General features: G+C 44.6%; 1 protein-coding gene across 1 annotated transcript; it reads left to right on the forward strand.

The window, feature by feature from the left end:
- Positions 1 to 420: 420 nt before the first annotated feature.
- On the forward strand, positions 421 to 16,878 carry LOC121538157 (DALR anticodon-binding domain-containing protein 3-like). The gene is made up of 13 exons (XM_041845951.2): positions 421 to 822; positions 1,937 to 2,241; positions 2,432 to 2,739; positions 3,026 to 3,084; positions 3,242 to 3,343; positions 8,079 to 8,143; positions 8,346 to 8,404; positions 8,554 to 8,636; positions 8,794 to 8,920; positions 9,351 to 9,409; positions 9,616 to 9,732; positions 10,047 to 10,115; positions 15,355 to 16,878. Exons 1-13 carry the CDS (start codon positions 589 to 591, stop codon positions 15,472 to 15,474), a joined length of 1,707 nt encoding a protein of 568 aa, XP_041701885.2. The 5' UTR covers positions 421 to 588; the 3' UTR covers positions 15,475 to 16,878.
- The last annotated feature ends 4,157 nt before the right edge of the window (positions 16,879 to 21,035 follow it).

Consider the following 21,035-nt stretch of genomic DNA (forward strand, 5'->3'; position numbering starts at 1 on the left):
TCTTTCTCTAGTAGATAACATTAATAATTACACATTATATAATGTTTTCTCATAGAAAAATAAAGTAGAAGCTCAAAAGTCTAGGTCAGGGACAACGGCAAAACAGTGAAATTGAGGTACAAAATACTTGATAGAGAGGTGTTTAAAAAAGTATGGGATGATTGTAGTGTGAACTTAACATATAAAGAATAAAATTATTATAATTAAAATAAAATAAAATCACTCCGAGGACATAGAAGTGCCCGTAGTTGCAGAATCACCATTAAATAACCAACATTGTTGATGAAAGTTAATTTACTATGAATTTCATAGATTGTGCTAAACAGCCAACCCTGCCACACACAATATGGCGCAGTAAGCTCGCGCTTTTACCCTGCTTCACAAGGAAACGGCACTCAGGGAAACAAAATGTGCACTCTACAGTTCCGCATTGTGGTTATTATGCAGTCATTCACAGCCAATACGAGATCGATCGACTAGAGCAGAGGAACAAATTGTTTGTCTATTTGAAAAGTTAGCTGTCATAAACACAAATTATTACGATACCGTTTAGCTCAGTTGAAGTGATGATCAGGTTGTGAGTTAGTGATGGAGAACATTGATGAGACACGGTTTCTTATCACCCGTACCGTCCAAGCTCTGGGCTCCGCTCTACGGAGAGAGCCTGAAAATGTTCCCGATGCTAATGGTCTGGGTAGCGGTGACAGGATCTCGAGTGAGCCGGAGAAGCTTTGGTTCAAAGAAAGCAGCGCTAAGAATCTCCAAAACAGGGACTTCTTGTCACCCACTACGGTGCTGAATACGCTTTATGCAGACGGACAGGTCGGTGTGCTAGATAGCTAGCTTCTTAATATTATTATTTTATTATCTTGAACCCGATTATATTTTTCATTTGAATTGTTTGCAGTTGGGTGCACTGGTTATAACGCATGGGTTGACAGGCAGACACACACACACAGTTGACAGCACACGCTTTTATTTTTGACAGGTTGAAGAGTCTTGAGAGATGTGGAGGCTAATTATTTTACCCCGACCTATCTTCAACAACATCCACTTGATGATTGTGAACAAAATTAAATTAATACGTTTTCATATTTGAGACCGTTGACATTGTCCTCATCGACATAACATTTAAACCCTGCGGCAAAAATTATTAACCCCTGACTGGCAAATCTAATGTGGGTCACTCACAGCAAAATGTGGCACCATGTTTTTACATGGGGTCTCGCGAGTCGATATTTACATGGCATCGCTCAGGCGTTGCTGAGGTCACAGCCACAAAGTAATAAACACCGCCTATTTGTACAATTTCTCTTTTTAAAATGTGATTTTCAACCTAACCTTAACCCAAACCTTAACTACACTGCTAACGTTATGCCTAACTTTAAATTAAGACCAAAAAGCACATTTTTGTTTTCATACATTTTTATGATGTAGACAATTTTGGCTTTGTGGCTGTGGAATCTCGTTGATGACGCATGCTAGATCTTACATCTTTATGTATCAGCTAAGCACGTCATAGCATCTGTCAGTCGATGATGTGGAACTCAACCATTGGTTGATGCATGCAAAGTCTGCCAAAATAGTTGCCTGGTTGCCTTCCCTGCTCAGACGTTGCAACCAATGGTTGCGTGCCACGTCATCGGGCACCAGATTGCTATATCATATGATGTGTTTAGCTGATACATAAATTACCTATCCAGGTATTGTAAGATCTGGCATGCGTCAGCAACGTCTGAGCTGGGGACACTACCAGAGTCATGCAGTAGGAAAATTAGGCCTACATTACTGAAGGCAGAAGGCTACTACTACTGCAATATTGTTTTTGACTGTGTGATTGATAGTTTGATAGTGTATATGTCTTTGAATTTTAGAAGAACTGTCTGCTATCCATGGACAGTATGTAAGTGTAATGTGTTTCTGTGTTTGTGTCTAGGTTCCCCCAGCAGTGATGGGTAGAGTGCTGTCCCTGAGAGGGAGTGGGGTTCTCCCTGTGGCTGGGGGGGAGGTCATGGGAGAGGGGCTGAGGGTGCGGGTCAACCGGACTGCTGCGTTTCAGAAGGTCCTGAGTGGAGTGTCGGCGTACCTGAAGCCTCCTAGCCAGAGACAGGGGTGTGTGGTGCTCAACTGCCCCGCCCTGCACCCCAAACCGAATTTACCCTCCCCCGACACACTCACGCTGGGGCAACTACGCACCGTGCTGCTGACTGACCACTTTGGGGCACTACTGAGGAGACAGGGGTGAGTTAGGATATGGTTTGATAACTGGTCTGACATTATGTCACTGTCCAGTACATTGTATGTATCCGTGTTGTGTATGTTCATGCAATATGTGCCAGCTTGGTTAAATATGTATAGACTGCGTAGATAGAGGGTGTTGCATTATCACCATATCATATATCAGTGTTAGTAACATCCCTGTTTTTCTCAGGTTTACTGTGTCCTGCTGCCCTGTGCTGCCAGAAGATAGCGACATTATCGTCTTCCTCCGAATACTTGGTGTCGATTGGCCGTCAGTGCCGGTCAGCTGGACCAATGACGAGAGGGAGGAGAAGATGTTGGAGGCTTTACAAAATTCCCCGTACAAAGAAAGCGAGGAGACAGATGGAGGAAGGAGAGAGAGTGAAGGAAAGAAGATGGAGGGGGAGAAGGAGTGGGGGATGCTCAGGGTGAACTTGAAGAGGGTGTTTCAGGAGGAGCAACTGCCAGGGTATGACCCCAGCCTGGGCACCTGTACAGGTAAGACATGAAGGACCTTTGATCCTTGACCTAGGTTAGGACCTGGGGATTTGTTTGAAACATGTGTTAACCTGTGATTAACACATAAATTGGCACAGACAGAATGTTAGGGTCAAATTGTTCAATACAATGAAATTGTCTCATATGGAACTAAGTCTATAATATGACGCCTTTAGATATGAAACTGTAATATAGCCTAGGGAAATAAAACCTCCATAGCTTAACAGTCTATTATAGATTTGACTTAAGAACTGTCTGTAACATAATTCATGTGATTTTTCCTCAGTGCAAAGAGACAGTGTGTCTCATCTGGCCCAACTGGACAGGGCTACTGCAGACTGCACAGTGAGTCAAGCTTTCTATTCCCAACGCTTTAAACATCAAGCTTTAGCCGTGTACTACTATAGTACTACTATATGACTAAAATGTAAAATGTAAATATCTATGGCCGTGTACTACAATAACGTCTCATGTTTGGTTATCACATCTCTTATTGACCTAGGTATCCACGGCAACCGTGGTACATGTCACTTCCTGTCAGGATGAGTTCCGTCAGCAGCAGATAGCGATGCTATGGAGAGCCAGCGGTGCAACAGTGACACAGGTTTGTTTGACACAACAACACATTAACTACCACATAATGGTGATCTGTACTTCACCATACTAACCAATAGAGGTGCACCCAGGGGTGAAAGTAAGCCGGTGCGGTCCGGAGTACCGGCAAAATAAATAGTGCCGGTACGGCGTACCGGTAAAACATGAGACTATCACAATAATTAAAACAAAGATGGAAAGGTTGTGTTCACGCCCCATTAAAAGGTAATACATTTTTACAGTTAAATGACATGTTGTTACTGTTAAGCCCATTCAAGCGTGTGTATGCATAGGAAGTCCTGTACTGGGAAGAAATTAAATCTACTTTCACCACTGGGTGCACCAATAAAAAATTTTGATGACTGATTCAAGTACCAAGTCCTTACTCTTGAGGGTGCCTTGTAAGGATCCGACGGCGAGCGAGTAATCTGCTTCTTCCATCAATCCTATTAGCCAACGTACAATCATTGGAAAACAAAATGGACGACCTAAGATCAAGAATATCCCACCAACGGGACATAAAAAACTGTAATATCTTATGTTTCACCGAGTCGTGGCTGAACGACGACATGGATAACATACAGCTAGCGGGATATACGCTACATCGGCAGGATAGAATGGCTGACTCCGGTAAGACAAGGGATGGTGGTCTGTGTATATTTGTAAACAATAGCTGGTGCACAAAATCTAATACTAAGGAAGTCTCGAAGTATCTCATGATAAGCTGTAGACCACACTATTTACCAAGAGTTTTCTTCTATATTTTTCGTAGCTGTCTATTTACCACCACAAACCGATGCTGGCACTAAGATTGCACTCAATGAGCTGTATAAGGCCATAAGCAAACAGGAAAACGCTAATCCAGAGGCAGCGCTCCTAGTGGCCGGGGACTTTAATGCAGGGAAACTTAAATCCGTTCTACCTCATTTCTACCAGCATGTTAAATGTGCAACCAGAGGAAAAACAACTCTAGACCACCTTTACTCCACACACAGAGACGCGTACAAAGCTCTCCCTCGCTCTCCATTTGGCAAATCTGACCACAATTCTATCCTCCTGATTCCAAATCAAATTAAATTTTATTTGCCACATGCGCCGAATACAACAGGTGTAGACATTACAGTGAAATGCTTACTTACAAGCCCTTAACCAACAATGCAATTTTTAAAAATAAAAAGTAAAATAAAAAAAGTGTTAAGTAAAAAAATGAAAGCAAATAACTAAAGAGCAGCAGTAAAATAAAATAACAGTAGGGAGGCTATATACAGGGGGTACCGGTACAGAGTCAATATGCGGGGGCACCGGCTAGTCGAGGTAATTGAGGTAATATGTACATGTGGGTAGAGTTAAAGTGACTATGTATAAATAATAAACAGAGTAGCAGCAGCGTAAAAGAGAAAAAGCAGAGGACTGAGCACGCCCCCATTCTCATCGACGGGGCTTTAGTGGAGCAGGTTGAGAGCTTCAAGTTCCTTGGTGTCCACATCACCAACAAACTATCATGGTCCAAACACACCAAGACAGTCGTGAAGAGGGCACGACAAAGCCTATTCCCCCTCAGGAGACTGAAAAGATTTGGCATGGTTCCTCAGATCCTCAAAAAGTTCTACAGCTACACCATCGAGAGCATCCTGACTGGTTGCAACACTGCCTGGTATGGCAACTGCTCAGCCTCCGACCACAAGGCACTACAGAGGGTAGTGCGTACGGCCCAGTACATCGCTGGGGCCAAGCTTCCTGCCATACAGGACCTCTATACCAGGTAGTGTCAGAGGAAGGCCCTAAAAATTGTCAAAGACTCCAGCCATCCTAGTCATAGATAGTTCTCTCTGCTACCGCACGGCAAGCGGTACCGGAGCGCCAAGTCTAGGTCCAAAAGGCTTCTTAACATTTTCTACCCCCAAGCCATAAGACTCCTGAACATCTAATCATGGCTACCCGGACTATTTGCATTATCCCCCCCACCCCACCCCCTCTTTTACGCGGCTGCTACTCTGTTTATAATCTATGCATAGTCACTTTAACTCTACCCACATGTACATATTTCCTCAATTACCTCGACTAACCGGTGCCCCCGCACATTGACTCTGTACCGGTACCCCCTGTGTATAGCCTCCCTACTGTTATTTTATTTTACTGCTGCTCTTTAGTTATTTGTTATTTTTTACTTATCTATTTTTTACTTAACACTTTTTTTCTTAAAACTGCATTGTTGGTTAAGGGCTTGTAAGTAAGCATTTCACTGTAATGTCTACACCTGTTGTAGTCGGCGCATGTGGCAAATAAAAATTGATTTGATTTGATCTGCCGATGCCTACAGAGTTTCTGTCACTCTAAATTTCAAGCTTCTGCCTCCAACCCTGGGAAACTATTCTCCACTTTCTCCTCCCTCCTTAATCCTCCACCTCCTCCCTCAACCACTTAGAAAAAAAGGTTTCACTACTGAGCCCACTGGTCCCACTCACACAAAGCTACCCTACGTCTTGACCTCTTTCTCCCCTCTCTCTTCAGATGAAATCCTGCGACCAGTGATGTCCGGCCACCCAACAACCTGCCCACTTGACCCCATCCCCTCGTCCCTTCTCCAGACCATCTCTGGAGACCTTCTCCCATTCCTCACTTCCTTCATCAACTCATCCCTGACCACTGGCTGTTTCCCCTCTGACTTTAAGATGGCCAGAACCGCTCCTCTCCTCAAGAAACCAACACTCGACCCCTCTGACGTCAAAAACGACATCCCTTCTCCTTTTCTTTCCAAAACAGTGTTTTTTTCTTCATTTTTTCTCTCTGACTCTCTTGTTATCTCTCTCAGAAAGATCTTCTTGACCCTAACCAGTCAAGCTTCAAGGCAGCTCACTAAACTGATACCACTCTTCTCTCTGTCTGCTCTGCCAAAGCTGACACTCTCTCTTCTGTTCTTATCCTCCTAGATCTATCCGTTGCCTTCAACACCGTGAACCAATAGATCCTCCTTCCCACCCTCTCAGGGTTGGGCGTCTCAGGCACTGCACACTCCTGGATTACATCCTACCTGGCAGGTCGCTCTTACCAGGTGGCGTGGAGAGGATCTGTGTCTGCACCACGTGCTCTCACTGCTGGTATCCCCCAGGGCTCGGTTCTAGGCCCTCTCCTCTTTTCTCTTCATGCCAAGTCACTCGGCTCCGTCATATCCTCACATCATTGCTATGCGGATGACATTCAACTACTCTTCTCCTTCCCCTCTTCTGACACCCAGGTGGCGACATGCGTCTCTGCGTGCTTGGCAGACATCTCAGCTTGGATGTCGGCCCACCACCTCAAGCTCAACTTTGACAAAACGTAGCTGCTCTCCCTCGCGGGAAAAGGCCTGCCCGCTCCAACACCTCTCCATCATGGTTGACAACGCCACTGTGTCCCCTTCCCAGAGTGCAAATAACTTTGGCGTGACCTTGGACAACACCCTGTCGTTCTCTGCAAACGTCAAAGCAGTGACTCGCTTCTGCAGGTTCATGCTCTACAACATCTGTAGAGTATAACCTTTCCTCATACAGGATGTGGCGCAGGTCCTAATCCAGGCATTTGACATCTCCCGTCTAGACTACTGCAAATCTCTGTTGGCTGGGCTCCCCACTTGTGCCATCAAACCCATGCAATTTATCCAGTATGCCGCAGCCCGCCTGGTGTTCAACCTTCCTAAGTTTTTGCATGTCATCCCGCTCCTCCGCACACTCCACTGGCTTCCCGTCGAAACTCACATCATCTTCAAGACCCTGGTGCTTGCCTACGGCGCAGCAAGGGGAACTACCCCTCCTTACCTCCAGGTTATGCTCAAACCCTACATTCCAACCTGAGCCATCCGTTCTGCCACCTCTGGTCTCTTGGCCCACCCAACCCTACGGGAGGGCAGCTCCCACTCAGCCCAGTCAAAGATCTTCTCTGTCCTGGCACCCCAATCGTGGAACAAGCTTCCCCCTAAAGTAAGGACAGTGGAGTCCCTGCCCATCTTCTGAAAACGTCTGAAACCCTACCTCTTTGAAGCGTATCTTAAAGCTAAAATATGTAACAAAGTATTTATCAGCAAATTCAGTGCTAGTAGGAAAAGATGAGTGCCTTTTATCTTTCATTTGGGGGGGGGGGGGTTATAGATCTGTCAGTAGTTCTGTTCTATGTGCGCTATTTCTATGCTTCCCGTTCTTAAGGTTTGTTTTTGCGTCTTTTACTTTTGGTTTTGTACATCAGCTTCAAACAGCTGAAAATACAATAATTTTGGTTATGGAAAATATATTTCACAGCGGTGTAGACTGTACAATGATTCTCTACACTATACTTGCTTGTTTTGTCACATTAAACAGAAATTAGGCGAACTATTAGAATTTTAGCAACCAGGAAATGCTGGTTTGATTTCATAGCGCAGCTTTAAATAACTCTCACGGCGCAAATGAAAGATAAAAGCCACTCATCTTTTCCTACTAGCACTGACTTTGCTGATAAATACTTTGTTGAGGGAAAATGTACTTAATACGATTGTGATGGATTGTTGTCTCACCTAGCTATCTTAAGATGAATGCACTAATTGTAAGTTGCTCTGGATAAGAGGGTCTGCTAAATTACTAAAAATTTAAATAAAAAAATGTGTAAAACAAAATCTGACGGTATTGACAATATTGCTTTATGCATCCACAAAACAGTCTCTCAACCTATCCTGGCTGCAACCAAATACATTATGAGTGAACCAGTTTTCCCTCTTTCCTCTTTCTGTTTCTCAGAGGTATCTAGTTTGTGGACCAGTGAAGACTCCTGGAACTCACCTCAGTGCGGCCCAGTATCTTCAGTAAGAACTACATCTAGTTTTATCCATTTGATTTCTCTTTATTCCCAGCACCTAAGTATATCACTGTGCTCCGCCGTCTGCTCGAAGGTAGTCTTTTGAGATCTCAAATGCAATCTTCAGATTTCAAATGTAGTCTATTCAGATCTCCTCGAGCCACTGCATGTCTGTGTCTCATCGGGTCTTTGTTCACCCTGTCCTATAGACTGAGAAGAGTGCAGATGAAGGAAGCCTCAGAGATGAAGTACGGAGAACAAGTCGAAGGTGAGTGTGCTCAATTTGTCTGTAGCGTGTGTGTGCCGTTTAATGTGTATCAGAGACATATATTATATGGCACTGATTTGTATGATTAGGGTATGTGATTCTTCTCCTTGGACTTAATACTTCTATTACAACTCCAAATCATTTTCCAGGCCATACTTGGGATGACATCATCAAGGTCATGACCTCAGCCACGGTGAGGTTTGAGCTGCTCTCAACGGTCCATATGAGCCCGGTGAGTCTTAGGAGCAGTGTGTGTGCACAGTTGTGCACACCAATAATCATGTGTGTGTGGCTCTGTAGCGTGCTGGCCTACCTTGCTCTCCAGGGGGTTTGTGCCTGGCTGGTGTTGTGTTGAGTCAGAGCTGACTGGCAACTGTTTTAACACACAGGTCACTCTGGACGTGCAGAGGGAAGGCAGTGTGTCCACCAAAGGCCCCAGAGGCGGAGTCTTCGTCATGTACAACTGTGCTCGGCTGCACACCCTCTTTGACAGTTACGAGCGAGGCGTGGAGAAGGGTGAGACATGCACAGCAACATGATGATGATGCATACGATTATGGTCATTTAGCAGACGTGACTGGCTTATCCACTGTTAACACGTACTGTATATTTGTAGTCCAACCACAATCTAGCACTTCCTCACCCAACTGAACCACACGGTTGTACATACGCAAACACTACCAATATATAATAATAGACAGACCATTTAGCAGAAGCTTTTATCCAAAGCGACTTAGTCATGTGTGCATACATTTTATGTGTGGGTGGCCCCAGCGGGAATCGAACCCACAACCGGTGACGTTGCAAGTACCGACTGAGCCACACAAGACCACAAACTACCATGTTGTATATGAGTACTAGTCCACACCAAGCAATATAAACATAATTGTACTATGTGTTTATTCTGATGCTGCATGTTCAGTTCCCCTGTATTTGCCTCCCACAGGACTTTACCCTGAAATCCCAGAGGGCTCCCAGTTGGACTTCTCAGCTTTAAAAGAAGAGGTAGGCCCACAGTAGGTGTGCAGATAAAGGATTAGTTTGACCTTTTAGGTCATCATTATATGGACTGGGGGGGACCTAAACCTAGATCAGCACTTCTACTCTGAGACAATTTGTGAATATGGGCCCAGATATCTGTGTTTAATTTTTACTTAGGTCCTCTAGACACTGTTCTACACAGTCATGGTGTCTATCTTCCTGTTTCACAGGGGGAGTGGCTTCTTCTGTTCAATTACCTCATTCCATTCTCTGAGCTTCTCGACCAATCAGGACAGACGTTGGAGTGTGATGGAGGAGGGGCCAGAGTCAACCTGAAGACTGAACAGGTGAGGTTTAAAAGGATATATTTTAGTGTATTGAAATATCAGTTGATAGCAAAAATGGAAACACGAGGGCAGGCCAAACTCTTTGGTCCTTTAAAAACCTGCTGTATGTAACATATTGTTTGCTATAGCTTGGAAAATTAATAAATGTCACTGGATGACAACATAATGACGTTTGTTTCGAACATTAGGGCTGTTTTCCTAAAGAAGTTTAATCCACTTTAATCCACTCCAAGGTATCGTCCCTGCCCTAGTTGATCTAGGTGAATGAATGCTCATATAATGTATGTTTAATGTGTGTGCAATGTGTGTCCCAGATCTGCAAGTTCTTGGTGTCCCTCAGTAAGGATTTTAGCTCCTATTACAACAGAGTCCACGTCCTTGGGGTAAGCGCTCAGTAATTTTACCGCTATGTCTGTCTGTCTGTGTTGAGCATGGGGGTAGTTAAATTAGGTTAGAGTTAGTGGACAGTGCACTGTTACAGCATGTGTCTCGCAGTATGTAGAATTAAATATATGTTTGCATGTGTGATCAAATAAAATAAAATGTATTGGTCACATACACATGGTTAGCAGATGTTATTGCGAGTGTAGCGAAATGCTTGTGCTTCTAGTTCCGACAGTGCAGCAATATTTAGCAAGTAATATCTAACAATTCCACAACAAAAACCTAATACACACAAATCTAAGTAAAGGAATGGAATAAGAATATATAAATATATGGATGAGCAATGTCATTGTCAGAGCGGCATAGGCTAAGATGCAATAGATAGAATAGAATACAGTATATACATATGAGATGGGTAATGCAAGGTATGTAAACATTATTAAAGTGACTAGTGTTCCATTTATTATAGTGACCAGTGATTTTCAAGTCTGTATGTAGGCAGCAGCCTCTCAGTGCTAGTGATGGCTGTTTAACAGTCTGATGGCCTTGAGATAGAAGCTGTTTCTCAGTCTCTCGGTCCCAGCTTTGATGCACCTGTACTGACCTCGCCTTCTGGATGATAGCAGGGTGAACAGGCAGTGGCTCGGGTGGTAGTTGTCCTAGAAGATCTTTTTGGCCTTCCTGTGACATCGGGTGCTGTAGGTGTCCTGGAGGGCAGGTAGTTTGCCCCCAGTGATGCGTTGTGCAGACCACACCACCCTCTGGAGAGCCCTGCGGTTGAGTGAGAGGTTATTTTCCTGGCATCACACTCCGAGAGCCCTCACCTCCTCCCTGTAGGCTGTCTCATCGTTGTTGGTAATCAAGACTACTACTGTTGCGTCGTCTGCAAACTTGATGATTGAGTTGGGGGCTGAGCACGCACCCTTGTGGGGCCCCAGTGTTTAGGATCAGCGAAGTGGAGATGTTGTTTCCTATCTTCACCACCTGGGGCGGCCCGTCAGGAAGTTCAGGACCCAATTGCACAGGGCGGGGTTGAGACCCAGGGCCTCAAGCTTAATGATGAGCTTGGAGGGTACTATGGTGTTGAATGCTGAGCTATAGTCAATGAACAGCATTCTTATATAGGTATTCCTCTTGTCCAGATGGGATAGGGCAGTGTGCAGTGTGATGGCGATTGCATAATTTGTGGACTTATTGGGGCGGTAAGCAAATTGAAGTGGGTCTAGGGTGACAGGTAAGGTGGAGGTGATATGATCCTTGACTAGTCTCTCAAAGCACTTCATGATGACAGAAGTGAGTCCTACGGGGTGATAGTCATTTAGTTCAGTTACCTTTGCATTCTTGGGTACAGGAACAATGATGGCCATCGTGAAGCATGTGGGGACAGCAGACTGGGATAGGGAGAGACGGAAAATGTCCGTAAACACACCAGCCAGCTGATCTGCGCATGCTCTGAGGACGCGGCTAGGAATGCCATCTCGGCCGGCAGACTTGCGAGGGTTAACACGTTTGAATGTCTTACTCACGTCGGCCACGGAGAAGGAGAGCCCACAGTCCTTGGTAGCTGGCCGTGTCGGTGGCACTGTGTTATCCTCAAAGCGGGCAAAGAACTTGTTTAGCTTGTCTGGCAGCAAGACGTCGGTGTCCGCGACGTGGCTGGTTTTCCTATTGTAGTCCGTGATTGTCTATAAACCCTGCCAAATACAGTTGAAGTCGGAAGTTTACATACACTTAGGTTGGAGTCATTAAAACTTGTTTTTCAACCACTCCACAAATTTCTTGTTAACAAACTATAGTTTTGGCAAGTCGGTTAGTACATCTACTTTGTGCATGACACAAGTAATTTTTCCAACAATTGTTTACAGACAGATTATTTCACTTATAATTCACTGTATCACAATTCCAGTGAGTCAGAAGTTTACATACACTAAGTTGACTGTGCCTTTCAACATCTTGGAAAATTCCAGAAAATGATGTCATGGCTTTAGAAGATTCTGATAGGCTAATTAACATCATTTGAGTCAATTGGAGGTGTACCTGTGGATGTATTTCTTTGCTTGACATCATGGGAAAATCAAAAGAAATCAGCCAAGACCTCAGAAAAAAATTGTAGACCTCCACAAGTCTGGTTCATCCTTGGGAGCAATTTCCAAACGCCTGAAGGTACCACGTTCATCTGTACAAACAATAGTACGCAAGTATAAACACCATGGGACCACGCAGCCGTCATACCGCTCAGGAAGGAGACGCATTCTGACTCCTCGAGATGAACGTACTTTGGTGCGAAAAGTGCAAATCAATCCCAGAACAACAGCAAAGGACCTTGTGAAGATGCTGGAGGAAACGGGTACAAAAGTATCTATATCCACAGTAAAACGAGTCCTATATCGACATAACCTGAAAGGCCGCTCAGCAAGGAAGAAGCCACTGCTCCAAAATCGCCATAAAAAAGCCAGACTACGGTTTGCAACTGCACATGGGGACAAAGATCGTACTTTTTGGAGAAATGTCCTCTGGTCTGATGAAACAAAAATAGAACTGTTTGGCCATAATGACCATCGTTATGTTTGGAGGAAAAAGGGGGCTGCTTGCAAGCCAAAGAACACCATCCCAACCGTGAAGCAGGGGGGTGGCAGCATCATGCTGTGGGGGTGCTTTGCTGCAGGAGGGACTGGTGCACTTCACAAAGTAGAATGCATCATGAGGAAGGAAAATTATGTGGATATATTGAAGCAACATCTCAAGACATCAGTCAGGAAGTTAAAGCTTGGTTGCAAATGGGTCTTCCAAATTGACAATGATCCCAAGCATACTTCCAAAGTTGTGGCAAAATGGCTTAACAACAAAGTCAAGGTATTGGAGTGGCCATCACAAAGCCCTGACCTCAATCCTATAGAACATTTGTGGGCAGAACTGAAAAAGCGTGTGCGAGCAAGGAGGCCTTCAAACCTGACTTAGTTACACCAGCTCTGTCAGGAGGAATGGGCGAAAGTTCACCCAACTTATTGTGGGACGCTTGTGGAAGGCTACCCGAAACGTTTGACCCAAGTTTAACAATTTTAAATGCAATGCTACCGAATACTAATTGAGTGTATGTAAACTTCTGACCCAATGGGAATGTGATGAAATAAATAAAAGCTGAAATAAATCATTCTCTCTACTATTATTCTGACATTTCACATTCTTAAAATAAAATGGTGATCCTCACTGACCTAAGACAGGGAATTTTTACTAGGATTAAATGTCAGGAATTGTGAAAAAAAGAGTTTAAATGTATTTGGCTAAGGTGTATGAAAACTTCCGACTTCAACTGTACGTCTTGTGTCTGAGCCGTTGAATTGCGACTCCACTTTGTCTCGATATTGACGTTTTGCCTGTTTGATTGCCTTGCGGAAGGAACGACACTGTTTGTATTCTGCCATATTCCCAGTCACCTTGCCATGGTTAAATGAGGTGGTTCGTGCTTTCAGTTTTTCCCCCTATTGTTTGACACATACAGTGCCTTGCAAAAGTATTCATCCCCCATGGCGTTTTTCCTATTTTGTTGCATTACAACCTGTAATTTAAATGGATTTTTATTTGGATTTCATGTAATGGACATACACAAAATAGTCCAAATTGGTGAAGTGAAATGTAAAAAATAAATAACGGAAAAGTGGTGCGTGCATATGTATTCACCCCCTTTGCTATGAAGCCCCTAAATAAGATCTGGTGCAACCAATTACCTACAGAAGTCACATAATTAGTTAAATAAAGTCCACCTGTGTGCAATCTAAGTGTCACATGATCTGTCACATGATCTCAGTGTATATATACACCTGTTCTGAAAGGCCCCAGAGTCTGCAACACCACTAAGCAAGGGGCACTACAAAGCAAGCGGCACCATGAAGACCAAGGAGCTCTCCAAACAGTTCAGGGACAAAGTTGTGGGAAGTACAGATCAGGGTTGGGTTATAAAGAAATATCAGAAACTTTGAACATCCCACGGAGCACCATTAAATCCATTATTAAAAAATTGAAAGAATATGGCACCACAACAAACCTGCCAAGAGAGGGCCGCCCACCAAAACTCACGGACCAGGCAAGGAGGGCATTAATCAGAGAGGCAACAAAGAGACCAAAGATAACCCTGAAGGAGCTGCAAAGCTCCACAGCGGAGATCGGAGTATCTGTCCATAGGACCACTTTAAGCCGTACACTCCACAGAGCTGGGCTTTACGGAAGAGTGGCCCGAAAAAAGCCATTGCTTAAAGAAAAAAATAAGCAAACACGTTTGGTGTTCGCCAAAAGGCATGTGGGAGACTCCCCAAACATATGGAAGAAGGTACTCTGGTCAGATGAGCTTTTTGGCCATCATGGAAAAGGCTATGTCTGGCGCAAACCCAACACCTCTCATCACCCTGAGAACACCATCCCCACAGTGAAGCATGGTGGTGGCAGCATCATGCTGTGGGGATGTTTTTCATCGGCAGAGACTGGGAAACTGGTCAGAATTCAAGGAATGATGGATGGTGCTAAATACAGGAATTCTTGAGGGAAACCCGTTTCAGTCTTCCAGAGATTTGAGACTGGGACGGAGGTTCACCTTCCAGCAGGACAATGACCCTAAGCATACTGCTAAAGCAACACTCAAGTGGTTTAAGGGGAAACATTTAAATGTCTTGGAATGGCCTAGTCAAAGCCTAGACCTCAATCCAATTGAGAATCTGTGGTATGACTTAAAGATTGCTGTACACCAGCGGAACCCATCCAACTTTAAGGAGCTTGAGCAGTTTTGCCTTGAAGAATGGGCAAATATCCCAGTGGCTAGATGTGCCAAGCTTATAGAGACATACCCCAAGAGACTTGCAGCTGTAATTGCTGCGAAAGGTGGCTCTACAAAGTATTGACTTTGGGGGGATGAATAGTTATTCACACTAAGTTTTCTGTTTTTTTTGTCTTATTTCTTGTTTGTTTCACAATAAAACATATTTTGCATCTTCAAAGTGGTAGGCATGTTGTGTAAATCAAATGATACAAACACCTAAAAAATCCATTTTAATTCCAGGTTGTAAGGCAACAAAATAGGAAAAATGCCAAGGGGGGAGGTGAATATACCAGGCCTGAAAACATGTTGTACTGGCAGACAGCACAGCTGATTGGATTTAAACTGATTCAAGTTCCCACGTAGTTCAGTCCATAACGTTTAACCTCAATCTGTCTCTCTCTCTTTCTCCCCCTCTCTTCCCTTCTCTACAGGAGCCATTGCCTCACCTCTTCAATCAGATGTTCTGTCGGCTGCAGTTGTTGAGAGCACTGAGAGAGCTCTACCATGGCGCGCTGGATACTCTTCACCTTCCTCCCATCCAGCAGCTATAGCCACAAATACCCCAACTGTAGCGCCAGATATAGCCCCTACAAATGCCCCCAAATACCCCAACTGTAGCGCCAGATATAGCCCCTACAAATGCCCCCAAATACCCCAACTGTAGCGCCAGATATAGCCCCTACAAATGCCCCCAAATACCCCAACTGTAGCGCCAGATATAGCCCCTACAAATGCCCCCAAATACCCCAACTGTAGCGCCAGATATAGCCCCTACAAATGCCCCCAAATACCCCAACTGTAGCGCCAGATATAGCCCCTACAAATGCCCCCAAATACCCCCAACTGTAGCGCCAGATATAGCCCCTACAAATGCCCCCAAATATCCCAACTGTAGCGCCAGATATAGCCCCTACAAATGCCCCCAAATACCCCAACTGTAGCGCCAGATATAGCCCCTACAAATGCCCCCAAATAACCCAACTGTAGCGCCAGATATAGCCCCTACAAATGCCACCAAATACTCCAACTATAGCCCCATGAACTGCCCCAAATATAAGGCCCAATAACTGCCGTAACTTATCACTAGCCTATCCCCTACATGAAATACACATATAAATGTCACTTTTACTGCCCAAAGGTAGTACTGTACTGTAGCTAGCAATAGGCTTTTATCCCCCCCCACCCCACACACACACACACAATTTAAACCCTGTGTAGTCCTCACATACTTATGTATATGTGACATACACCCTGTGTTGTACCCACTCTATTTATTGTTGATCAAATAAACCGTATAGATCATTTGCACCCCTTTGTGAAGTCTTGGTCTCCCCAGACGTATCACCAGTATCTCTGTGATGTACCACAGATACAGCCCCTACCATAGACACTCACTGCCTTTTAACCAATGAACATCTACCCATCTTCAGTCTTCCCTTATATGATACCATAGACACTATTCCACTAACAAACAATACCCTAGAGCCATAGATACAGTATTTACACAGACTCTGCATGTACACTGTAAGCACTGCCCCGCCCTCATCACTAGATATTGCTCCTGGCCACCATGAGCCTTTTACATTCCCCTTCTCCCTTCCCCTCCTACTTGAATAATACAAATGATATATATTTCACTGGAACTGGCTGTGTCAGTATTATACATATAGTGCAGCTGTACAGTATATGGAATGATATATGTGCCATGGACCAAACCACCACCACCACAGTACTTCTCCTGTGCCAAAGTACTATACTGTACTGTCCCAGATCCCAGTTCACCATTGTCACTCTGTGCCATATCTTGGACTATTAGTATTGTGTACGTTTGTGTGTTGATCGTGACCCAAGCTTCACACACACAGACTCTCACTCTCTCTCCCACAATGTTTTTGTCAACGGTGCATCGGGTCAATATATTTTCAACTTGGATCAATAAATGAGTGTTGACCTCAGTGACCCCGCTGCTGTGTGTGTTAAGATGTTTGTTAAGGTTTGGATATGTACCACATTGCAGCACCGGGTGCAGCTATTTGTTGTTCTTGTTAAGTGTAATGAGTTACGGGGCAAATCTGTAAATGGTTGAATAATGCCTGGGGAGTACGGAAATAGTTGGTTATGAGTATAATTCATTTGTAGGCCATATCAGATAGTTTCCCCCATCATAGCGCTAATATAAAAAGATGTGGATGCTCAAGTTCACCCTAGGCGATTAAAATGGACACCGGGGCCACGCAATTAGAAACTTACCCACATTGACGACTATAGAGAATAATTGGTGGTTCAGCCCTCTCCTCATCATCTATGCTCTCTGTATGTAAAATTGAGTGATTATTTTTTCCCTCCACTGGTGTCCTTTTGACCCCCTATAATGAGACAGGAACAGCTGGCCTTGGAGCTCTCCACGGCTGCAGCTGTTTGCCCTCCCAACACAGCCGCCATGGCTCCTATTCATTAGGGCACACTGTAGCAAAATGTTTTGCAATGTAAAACGAGTCTTTCTGATTGGGACAAGGTTTTCTGACGTCAGACCAAACCTCTTGAGGCAGACAGGGTTTTGCAGGGTGTGACACTACGTTCAGTGTTACACTGTCTGCCGTTATGTGGGGAATCAGCTGTTTCTAACATCTGTTTTATTTACCAATCTAGTAGGGGAATAGAAGGAAGAGGCCATATGTTTACAGCACTGAAGCCTAGTTGATTTCCCATAGTTGATTAACCATTCTCTTTTATATCTGTGAGTAAATGCATACACAGATTACGATCTGACTGTGTAGATTTCTGGTGCAACATGATTCAATGCTATGATGCAATCCATTTCTGGGAATAGACTGGTTATTACAGTTTGAAAACAAGTTGTGTATGTGTGTGCATGAGTGTGTGTGTATGTACCCATTCCCCACAGCCAATGAGTTAGAGTCTTGACTAGAACTAGGCAGGGGTTGTGCAGTTGTGCAGTACACCAACATATCCACAGGGTGGAGCTCTGCCGACATATTTTAGCCACCTGACAGTCCACCAGCCTTGCTTTGCATCTCCTCCTATCAAAGCTCTTCACTTCTCCTACCCTGCCTTCTTGTCAATCACTCCCCTCGGGCCTCGGTTGGCCAGAGACAATAGAGGGAGGAGAGAAATAAAAAGGGATGTGAACATGAAAGTAGTTCAGAAACAGAGGGATGGATACAGAAAGGGAAAGGAGAGCATGCAGTCATCTCTATGAGCAAATCTACTGTCTTAAAGGAGGGAGAAAACAGACAGATGAATGAGTTCAGGGATGTCCATGAGAGTAGAGTGATTAGTTGTGGTTGCCAGAGAGAGAGAGAGAGAGAGCAGGAGAGAGTACAGGAGGATGGGAGAAAAGGAGGAAACAAAGGAGTAGGCTAGGCTACTGATATTGATGGTATTTAAATGCTTTGACTGACTGTGGCTGGGCATACCCTAACAAGCCAGGAAATGACAGGATGAGAGATTGGGGGTGGAGGGAGACTAACAGAGACTGAGGTGCAGACAGAGACACAGTCACGGTGCCAGACAACTCAAATGATGTCTAACACAAACAACACAATGACTGATATCAGTCAGAACATCCAGGATATTTTCTACTTAATGTGCTTCTTATGTGAGTCACAGATCCTCTTTGAACACGGAGGGAGTGGTGACTGTGAGGAAGAGATTCTACTGAAAGATAATATAAATTGTGTCTTTATAACGCAGCAGGTTATTTTCAAGTGAATGTGGCTCCTGTTGAGCGTGTCTTTGAACGTGCAGGGTGTGGTGAGAGGAGAGCGTGTGACTTTGTGGGGGTTGGTTGATGGCAGGGGCCCGGAGATGGATAGATTTAAACAGATAAACTCCTCATGCAACAGCTGTCATCCAGCCCTTTTCTCTCTCTCTCTATCCCTCTCTCTGCCACTCTCGTTCTGTCTTCCCTTTCCTTTCTGCCTCGCGCTACCCTGGTTGAATACGAAATAGGCAACTGGTTGAACTTGAATTGCTGTGTACAGGATACCTAATTGTAAGCAAATGAGACAGACCATCCATTGTTTGAATGATTCCCTGAATTAGTACATTATGATTAATTATGACTGTGTATAATTATGTATTTCCTGATTCTGTTCTCTCAGACATGTTTATGGACGCATGTGCATGTGTGTGCGCGCTTAGGTTTACCCTCTTCACATATTCACAGGCCAAGAAAATAGGCTGAAGGCTGCTTAATGCTGTAGCTGATCAGATCATGTCACTGTTCAACTGAGGGCAGAGGTACCAGCATGGGTATTGACCGTCTCACAGCACTTTGATTTATTCCAAAATCCTCTCTACCATCCTCTCAACCAGCTACATGGTTAGGAAGCTCCTATATCAAACTACCAGCACATCCAGCAGTAATGATCTAGAGTCAGCATGAGGCCGGGGCTGGAAGGACACCCTGCTGGGTTCTAGCCCTCCAGGACCCTAGTTGAATAGCTCTGCTTATAGGGATAATACACTTCTTTAGCTAATGCTAATAAAGTCCCATAAAGGCCTCTGCTGATAGTGAAACCTGCAATACCCAGTGATAGAGATCCAGCCATTCAGCTGCTGCTGATCCAATTTGGATTAGTCGGGTTCCCCTCTGAAATGGATCCAGTGTGACCCGGGCCGGCCGCCGCCATGTGCCAGGCTGAAGCAACCCAGACCACAGTAGTGTGATAGGGATTCTCGATCCAGCCTGATCTCATCTGATGTGAATCCAGCTTGACTGTGATCCAGTCAGGGGTAGATCCAGCCTGATAGCGCCGTGGCTCTGCTAGCTCTCAGACCTGGCAGTTATGTCAACTTTCCACCTGAGACTTACCCCAGTGTTTTACCAAAAAGGCTCAGACTTTTGTGTTTCCACCTCTAAGGCCCGGCTCCAGTGTCTCACTGGGCCATGGCCAGCTCTGACTTAGGGCCAAGACCAGGCCACTGGTACTTTTCAGCTTTCATTTACGTAACAATGGCTAACTGTGAACATGGGTTAACACCTTCCACGATTAACACCTTCTCACAAAGCAACTGTCACGTTGATGCATAGGTTGTTGATTCTTTAGTGTCACACTCCTGATGGAAAAACAGTTTCCCCAAAAAAATTACATTAAAGCTTTTAATATGAACATTGGCAACACACTGGTGTGGAAATGCACCTTTATAGTGCTCTAGAATCTCATGATCTCATATAGCCTACTGATATACAGTGAGTACAAAACATTATGAACACCTGCTCTTTCCATGACATAGACTGACCAGGTGAATCCAGGTGAAAGCTATGATCCCTTATAGATGTCACTTGTTAAATCCACTTCAATCAGTGTAGATGAAGTGGAGGAGACAGGTTAAAGAAGGATTTTAAAGTCTTGAGACAACTGAGACATGGTATGTGTGCCATTCAGAAGGTGAATGGGCAAGACAAAAGATTTAAGTGCCTTTGAACGGGGTATGGTAGTAGGTGCCAGGGACACCGGTTTGAGTGTGTCAAGAACTGCATCGCTGCTGGGTTTTTCACGCTCAACAGTTTCCTGTGTGTATCAATAATGGTCCACAACCCAAAGGACGTCCAGCCAACTTGACACAACTGTGGGAAGCATTGGAGTCAACATGGGCCTCCTGTAGCTCAGTTGGTAGAGCGTGGCGCTTGCAATGCCAGGGTTGTGGGTTCGATTCCCACGGGGGGCCAGTATGAAAAATGTAAGCACTCACTAAAACTGTAAGTCGCTCTGGATAAAAGCGTCTGCTAAATCACTAAAAATGTAAATGTAATGGTCCACCACCCTGTGGAACGCTTTCGACACCTTGTAGAGTCCATACCCCGATGAATTGAGGCTGTTCTGAGGGCAAAAAGGGGGTGCAACTCAATATTAGGAAGGTGTTCCTAATCTTTTGTACACTCAGTGTAGATCTCAGTCTATATCTAGGGCTCCCGAGTGGCGCAGCGGTCTAAGGCACTGCATCTCAGTGCTTGAGGCGTCACTACAGACCCCCTGGTTCAATTCCAGGCTGTATCACAACCGGCCGTGATTGGGAGTACCATAGGGCAGCGCTCAATTGGCCAAGTGTCGTCCGGGTTTGGCAGGTGTAGGCCGTCATTGTAAAT

Source organism: Coregonus clupeaformis, chromosome 24, assembly GCF_020615455.1.
Source record: "Coregonus clupeaformis isolate EN_2021a chromosome 24, ASM2061545v1, whole genome shotgun sequence".
Taxonomy (NCBI): domain Eukaryota; kingdom Metazoa; phylum Chordata; class Actinopteri; order Salmoniformes; family Salmonidae; genus Coregonus; species Coregonus clupeaformis.

Excerpts from the sequence above, each read along its gene's own strand:
- LOC121538157 (XM_041845951.2), top strand. The coding sequence starts at position 589 with ATGGAGAACATTGATGAGACACGGTTTCTTATCACCCGTACCGTCCAA. Across the intron at positions 9,410-9,615 it reads TCTCAGCTTTAAAAGAAGAG|GGGGAGTGGCTTCTTCTGTT; the intron begins GTAGGCCCACAG and ends CCTGTTTCACAG. Across the intron at positions 9,733-10,046 it reads TCAACCTGAAGACTGAACAG|ATCTGCAAGTTCTTGGTGTC; the intron begins GTGAGGTTTAAA and ends TGTGTGTCCCAG.